At 39.9% G+C, this 8009-nt stretch overlaps 1 protein-coding gene across 1 annotated transcript; it reads right to left on the reverse strand.

The window, feature by feature from the left end:
* Nucleotides 1–1241: 1241 nt before the first annotated feature.
* Nucleotides 1242–5061, reverse strand: LOC138017589 (putative ammonium transporter 3). Its single transcript, XM_068864632.1, has 4 exons — nt 4262–5061; nt 3083–3142; nt 2361–2437; nt 1242–1879 (listed from the first exon to the last, which is right to left on the reverse strand). Exons 1-4 carry the CDS (start codon nt 5017–5019, stop codon nt 1242–1244), a joined length of 1533 nt encoding a protein of 510 aa, XP_068720733.1. The 5' UTR covers nt 5020–5061.
* Between the last annotated feature and the right edge of the window lie 2948 nt (nt 5062–8009).

Genomic DNA, 8009 nt, shown 5'->3' on the forward strand with positions numbered 1-8009 from the left:
TTTGTTCATCAACAAATGTTGAACCGTGTATCACCGGCTTTAAACAGCGGCGTGCACTCCTCTGCTAATAAACAATTATTCGATGAGGTTTTTGTGGTATCCAGAATAATCAAGGTCGTGGTAAGGGTTATCAGCCGAAGCCTAAGGCTGAGGCTGATTACCCTTACCGAGACAATGATTATTCTGGATATCACATAAACCGAATCTAATAATTGTTTTATTATGCATTGTACGAAAAAAAATGGTCACGACAGTGAGTGGAACTGTTAGTTTATTTTCCAACGAGTAAATCGTATACAAATCAGCGGCACATAATTCGATTGACAAAAAAATTTTAAGCATTAGACAATATGTGAAAAATTGAAAAAATGCTTGATGAGAAAGTAAATAGCAATAAATAAGTAACTAAATAAAACAAACCTGAAGTCATTTTTTTGCTTCTTCAGTGACGGTAAGCAACACAAAGCGCGCGAACGTGACATGATTACCCTTAGAAATCATGCCTTGCGGTCATACATGACATGATAACCCGTGACCTTGAGTGTCCTTGACATGATAACTGTATAATCTGCAGTTATGACGTCATAGGCGCTTATTTCGAAAATTCACTGTAGGCTTTCGGCCAATCACAAAAGAGTTAGAGAGTTGAATGTATAACAATGGCTGTTAGCAGTGTTTCAGTGCTTTTTCTTTTGTCCTCAGGCCTCTATTCTTCAACCTTCTGCTTACACGTTTACTACACGTCAACAACCACTTCAACCAACAGTTTTGCCGTTACATAAATAGACACCCATTCATAGCTTTACAAAATTAACACCCATAATACCTCCAATTTTTCTTCCAAAGACCTAGTATTACCGATTAAATTGTACATTACAATATGACGTTAATTACGCGATATAAAGTGTTGGCGCTTACGCTACATAATCAACAGTTACGAATTATAGTTGACAACTATGAATGACAGCGATTTAAATATAAGTGAAAGTGAAATGTATTCTTTCCGAGTTCAGTAAAATGTTGACGAAACGGCAGGTTTCTGTTTCTAATGAAAACCTTCTTGTTCCATCTCTTTTTTCTCTCCTTAGTATACTTACTTGGTATCATTATATGTTAGACAAGGAATGGCGTGAGAACAGTTTTCATTCCGATTTTAAGCGAACAAATTTTTGATCTGTACGGTAGTGACTCGGACATACTCGGAAAAACCGATTTGCTCCGAACAGAAGTCGAACTTTAACTTATCCCACGGCAGAAGGATCGTCTTGTTGACTCCCATTTCCAGTTTCACTAATCGATACTGTGTTTCTTCGCCATTTCGTCGCAAAAGTCTTTGTACGAGCAATCTTCCAGAAATATTTGTACCCTTTGTCAGTATCGTCTGGACCTAAACTTATCGGCAGATCATCAGGCACAGTTATCTTCACAGATCGTTGCTGCTCGGGGTCGTTATTGTGTCGAAGAGTGACTTCAAACTCTAAAATCCCGTGCTCAACTCTGTCAGCGCCCAACAGTTCGTTTTCTATGCTCACGCGCAGCCCGAAAATCTTGTTAACCAATAGCAGCTCAAGGAACGTCATAGCTGCTGTCCATGCAGCTACAGCAACGATAGTGAGCATCTGTATGCCAAGAAAGCGCCAAGGACCACCCTTGAGGATCCCGTATTCGTCAGAGAATGCCGATTGGCTAATAATGTCTTTCTCAGCAAATAACGCAACCGCCAGTAGACCCCAGGCTCCTGCAAAGCAGTGCGTGGGGATGCAGCCAACTGGGTCGTCAATGCGGAGACGGTCAAGAAGAGCACATCCGGGGCATGCCAACAGGGCACCTACTGCACCAATTAGGATGGCTTCCCAAGGATGAGCTAGAGGCGAGATAGCTGGAAGCAAAAAATAAAAATAACGACACTGTCTCGGTTTTTGCTTCTGACATATGTGTCTTGGTATTCCATAAAATGTGTTGAAATCTTCAATTTAACGCAAACGCGAGTCTCGTAAGGAGCAAAAGAAAACACTTTTTGAAAAGGTAACGATTATTTTTCTTGCAAACATGGTTTGATGTGACTCTCTCAAAAAGAGTCTGAAAAACCATTTAAGTTTAGTGAACTTAAAGAACAAAGACGCATTCATAATATTTTTGATTATAGGTGGAATTAAATATAACAAAGAAAACGTAATAATATATAAGAAATGACGTATATGAAGCAAAAGTGGCAACTATACTGACGTGATTAACCACTCAAAACTTAAAAATATCTCAAGAAGACTTACTTACGATTCTCCATCGATTTGTTGAATTATCAGTGTATTTTTAGGGTTACATTTTACAAACAACTAAAAATGCCGGCTACGTTGACTTACCCGTTACACTAACGAGGCCTGACAGGATACCGGTCACAAAGGTTGGAATGTCCAACTTGTTTTTGAACGAAAAATAACTGAAAAGAAGAATTTCACAACAAGAAATCGTGTATTCTGTTGAGCGGTTTACAAGTTTTAATAGCTGTAAATCGCGTCTTTGTCTTGCATGACCGTCACTTACGGGCAGTGATATGTTTAGAGAAGCCTGAAAAATTCAGGAGTTCAACGGGGTTTGCACCCACCCCGCAAAGCCGGTGCGACGCCCCAACCAACGTTCATAACTGCGAGGATCGTGGCTTCACTCGATTTCGTGTCCGCAGTTCAATATATGATTCATTTAATACATCATTTCGTTCAGTAATATGTTTGTCACAAGACTCGGTGAGCTAGTTTTATGCCGCGAACTTGATTTTCTTTGTCAGCGAGACGAAAGGTATGGCCAACTCACTCTTGTATCTTTGGAATATCATCTTAACTGCAATGGCCTATGGGATTCTGTTCTTATTGGTGATAGGCCCAGATAGGCCCCGTATGACGTAAAGCCAAGTGTTGTACTTATGAAAATTCAGTTGACTGCATCGAGCTAATGGAACTTGGGTGCCACCGCACACCGGTGACTCAGTTGGTTGAGCACCGGGCTGCCATGCGGGAGGTCGTGAGCTGCCGAAAGTTCAACTTGCTCAAACAAATAAATAACAAACTAGAAAACAAACAATATTCACCTGTACATCATTCCAAGAGTTCCTCCACCGATGGATCCATTGATAGTTACAACAGCTGCCCTGTTTGGTTGTATTAAAAGTTAAAAAATTAAAGCCAATATTCTAAGCTCTAACGCATCAGACAGAAGAGCAATATTGCGGATCTGTATGTTTTCCTGTTCGGCAGCGCTGGAGACTTCGCAGCTGATCATGAGAACGGAATTAGCCGATAGGTACAGATCAAAAATACTTTTTCACCAAGTCAGGAACTCATGACTAGTAGCGAACAACAGCCCCATATTCCTGTCACGGCTTTTCACTGACCGATTTATCTTGAGATTGAATTTTCCGCAAATGAGAATCCCAGAGGAGCCCGATGACCAATCACAAGAAAGTAACTTGACGTTATAGCGTCACCGAACCGGAACTGACATTGTTTCTTGCGGGTAAAACGGTCTAAAATAGATCGGTCTGTGAAAATGCCTTGACATAAGAATTGCTCGCTCTTAGTCACGGGCTCCTGACCGAGTAATGGAAAACTGCAAAATTAAAAACTCATTAAAGATCCCAGAACTAGAGCGAGTTTCAATCGAGTGTCGTATGACCAAAACCAAAGTAATTACTTTGTCCAATCAAAAAGAACACAGACAATCCGATAAACCAATCAAAACTCGAAGTAATTACACGTAGCGGACACAAAGCGCGGGAAAATGTGCAAGCGCAAGTCGCGATTGGTTTTGGTTTCACTTCTGATTGGTTGAAAAAGTGGCGCGAAAAGAAACAACAGATATAACACACAAACAGCAGTGACAAACAAAATACAAAATTGGAGTTTAAATATACAAGATTACTAACTTATTAACTATTAACTATTTAGTAACTTTAGAGGTGACAAAAACTTATCTAATAAAGACAGCTTTTCGCTGCTAACATATTCATTTAAGGTCGGCTTTAAATCTTTGATCAACAGTGTCTCCTTTATTTTACAGGGAGTGTACTGTCGGATTGCGCATTCGCTAAAATTTCAAAATGATGACATTTAAACTCTGACCAGTTGACGTAACATGGTCCGCAAGAGCCGACATATGATGATCATTGATTAATGCTTTAGAATGGTAAGTTTTTGTGTGCTGTTTGTGTATTATTTCTGATAAGACTGAGATGGCCGAAGAAAAAGAGTATTTAAAACAACAGATAAACCTGGAAGCTAGTTTCCGCTGCGTGCCAGTGATGGCGAAGGTGCTACCACAGTTGAATCCCAGCCAACCCCACCACAGCATGAAAGTTCCGAGTATGACATTTGTCGGGGACGCCATTTGTCTTGGTGGGGCGTTTTCATCGAAGCGTCCGATCCGTGGCTTCAACATTAACGTGGCTACTAAACCACTCACACCACCAACTAAATGCACTGGACCACAGCCAGCGATATCCACTGCACCCATTCTTTTGAGCCAACCACCATGATCCCAAATCCAATGAGCCGGAAGACTGTATGTTAAAGTATTGAGGAACGAGTACATGGTGTAAGCTTTTAAACTGGTTCTCTCGGCCATCGAGCCCGAAACAATGGTTGTTGCTGTCGTTGAGAACGAGAGCTGAAAGAAATACTTGGAATAGATTTGTCCCATTTGGTTTTCATCGGCATCCGTCAAGAAGTAGCCAAGCCCACAGAATCCATTTCCGCGATGGTCAAGTGCGAAAGTGAACGCGAATCCAAAAATCCAATATGATAATCCCCCAAATATCACATCTATAGCATTCTTTACAAAAATGTTGGCTTCATTTTTTCTGGAAACTGAGCCGGATTCCAAGAGGCCAAATCCAGATTGCATCGTAAAAATAATAAACGCGCTTGTCAGAATCCAAGTTGCATCGTCCGGATTGTCTATGCTATTGGTTTTACGGCTGGCAGATGGAATTGATGGATAAGCAACTGTTGTCCAGTTCGTCTGGTTCATATCGAATATCAGTTGGCTGGAAAAATCTAACGAGTACTGAAATATCTCGTGAGTGGGCTCCGTAGCTGACTAAGAGAAACAAAAAAGAAATTATTAAAGAGGCCTAGAGGCGACAGAACTATAGACTCCACATACCAGGTTAGGAGTGACTTACCACGGACGGAGCTGAAACAGTTGCCTAAGTCAATCAGGGGTTGTCTAACCTCGTGGTCCAAAGAGAAAGGAGTCATAATGTCTTTCAGAGTGCGAATTACCTCGTATATATACTCACCGGCCTTGCCTGTAGATATGACAACTTTAAATTTGTTTTTAACATATTTGATCAGGGAAATGTTCGACAGCTGTTGTCAAACAGGTTTTTTTTGAATGCATGAGACGGTTGTTAACTTAAAACTTCCTGTAAATCGGTATTTAACGTGCTGAAACGTGCGTCGGTTTTATCAGCATTTACAGAGACAATAAAAACCTACACATTATCTCTGTCATTATTTTTAAATTCCCGAAGTGGTGTAAGCTCCCGGTGATCACGAATATACCCTTTGATTGCTTTCAACATATCTTTGAAATTTGAATAAAGTATATACCTGAAACGCGCAGCTGACCAACTCCCAATTATTTAACAATTATTCGCCCGAAGCGTGGTGAATAAATGTTTTAGTATAATAACATAGGTGATTTCAACGCATTTTGATCGTTCCTCACCTATCAGAGGACAATCGCATAGCTAACGTCATCATCAAAACCTTTTAATTTTTTATTATCTTATTTAAAACAAATAGATTCCATGTTGCTGTGCGTCTTTTCACAGTAATAACAGATCAGTGACACACTCGGTTATCATTTCATGTGCCACTTTTTGTTTTTACCACATTTTGACGTCATCTGTGATCTATTAGGGACCTTAAAGGAGCAGCATGACGCTATTTGATCAAAATTCATAACACTAAAAGACGTCTTTGCATCAATGCGGACCAAAAAAAAGAATGCTGTAGTTTTGTTGTCAATGGTCATTGAAGTGCACTGAAATTTTGATTTGTTGTTTGCAGCCAGGAATGGAGGGGATGGAAATAGATTGAAACTTTCAAGTTTGGAGACTTTGTCTCTGAAAGTCGCCAAAAGTTAAGTACGAATACCTCTTTGTGCCATATTATTTTTCATATCACCACAGTGGCTTGTCAGGAATGTTGAGCTAGAGAACTAATTTAGATTTTTTACCCAGTTTTGACCTAACAGTAAATTTAGCTTGACAGTGCCCCTTTAAAACCTGGTTTACACGTGCGACACAAATGCAAATGCAAACGTAAACGAAGTTCACACATCCAACGCAAACGCAAGGGAAGTAAGACACGCAGGCGCAGTTCAAGTCCTCTTCCAAGATGGTGGTCGAGAATGAACCTAGGTGCTTTTTCTGCCTTGTGCTTGCATTTGCGTCGTTACGTGTGAACCACACTTAAGATCTAGGACGGCAACCTCAGCGACAACGCCACCAAACAATAGACAGTAATGAGCAAAACAACAGCTCTGTGCGTGCGCTTTAAAATTTGTACATTTCTTTCCCATTGTCGGCCAATCTGCAACGTGAAATGACCAAATCTCAAGCTATATGGAAGACGCCAGCGCACAAGGGCAAACCTTTGATTTTCTTTCTTAGTTTCAACACTGTTCCTCCCAATTCAGTTCCTGAATAGTTTGGATAGTTTGTGAAAGTTGAACAAACTGGAATAATCACGAAACATAAACTAGCAATATTAAATGATCTTAAGGTCCCTAATACTTAACAGATGCACGCGTACGGCACATGTAATCCATTTAAGCTTGTGTTCATATTCTTAATGACCCGCCGACAAGCGAATACGCCAAATAATTTCCATTCACCACGTTATTCATATCATAGACGACCGTGAGTGACAAAAACAAGGCGACGAAAGGAAGACAATACAAGAGCTCATTGGAATTAATCAATCATTTTTGCGTTTGTGTTGATGCTCGTTTTCGCGTTAGTCGTATGCAAGTTTTTTGCGTATATTTGGTTTGCTTATCTCCGAGTTGCATTGTATCACGATCACTCCTGGAATTTTTTATGCTATATTCAGTGGATTATTAGTTCTGTTATTTTGCAATGTTTTGTATTGCTTTTGTTAATCCTTAATGGTTGTTGAATGAATAAACACGAGTTAATAATGTCAGCCGGACTTCAAAGACTACAATGAGCTACGATGACCTACAATGACCTACAATGAGCTACAATGACCAACAATGACCTACAATGATCTACAGTGACCTACAATGAGCTACAATGAGCTAAAATGACCAACAATGACCTACCACAATGACCAACAATGATCTACAGTGACCTACAATGAGCTACAATGAGCTAAAATGACCTACTACAATGGCGTACAATGATCTACAATAACCTAAAATTAGCTACAATGACCTACGGTGGTATAATGACCCACAGTGAGCTACAAGGACCTACAATGACCTGTTACAATGACCTACAATGATCTGCAGTAACCTGCAATGAGCTACGATGACCTACAGTGGTCTACAATGACCTACAATGAGGTACATTATAAGCTAAAATTAGCTAATGATCTGTAATGAGCTAAAATAAAAGATAATTTGCAGCTCTGAGGGCACTCAGCATGTTTGCAGTACAAAGGTTGAAAACATTCCACTCTGCACTTTGAACCTATCAAAACCTCGTTGCTGAGCAATTTGAAACTTTTCATAGTGCACCCTGAACCAAACAAAACACTGCGTAAAGAATAACTCAGTTATAATCTTCTTCATTTTTTCCTGCTCTAATTAAGATTTTGACTTTGCCAAGCAAAGCCTTGATATTTGTACATATTCAAGTAAGCTTTAAAAGAAAGGAAAAACATCCAAGAGTCTTCTCGCATTTTATTTCTGCCTTCAAGTTCACATGTGTAATAGGCCTTTTTCGATATATTAAAATTCAGCTTGATAGCGAGTCACTGAGGACA

Source organism: Montipora capricornis, chromosome 9 (genome assembly GCF_036669925.1).
Source record: "Montipora capricornis isolate CH-2021 chromosome 9, ASM3666992v2, whole genome shotgun sequence".
Classification (NCBI taxonomy): Eukaryota; Metazoa; Cnidaria; class Anthozoa; order Scleractinia; family Acroporidae; genus Montipora; species Montipora capricornis.

What these genes read in the sequence shown, in the direction of transcription:
- LOC138017589 (XM_068864632.1), bottom strand. Translation starts at nt 5,019, where the DNA reads ATGAACCAGACGAACTGGACAACAGTTGCTTATCCATCAATTCCATCT. An exon ending in CAGCGGAAACTAGCTTCCAG is followed by an intron (nt 3,143 to 4,261) that starts GTTTATCTGTTG and finishes ACAACCAAACAG; the next exon opens with GGCAGCTGTTGTAACTATCA. An exon ending in ACTCTTGGAATGATGTACAG is followed by an intron (nt 2,438 to 3,082) that starts GTGAATATTGTT and finishes TCTTCTTTTCAG; the next exon opens with TTATTTTTCGTTCAAAAACA.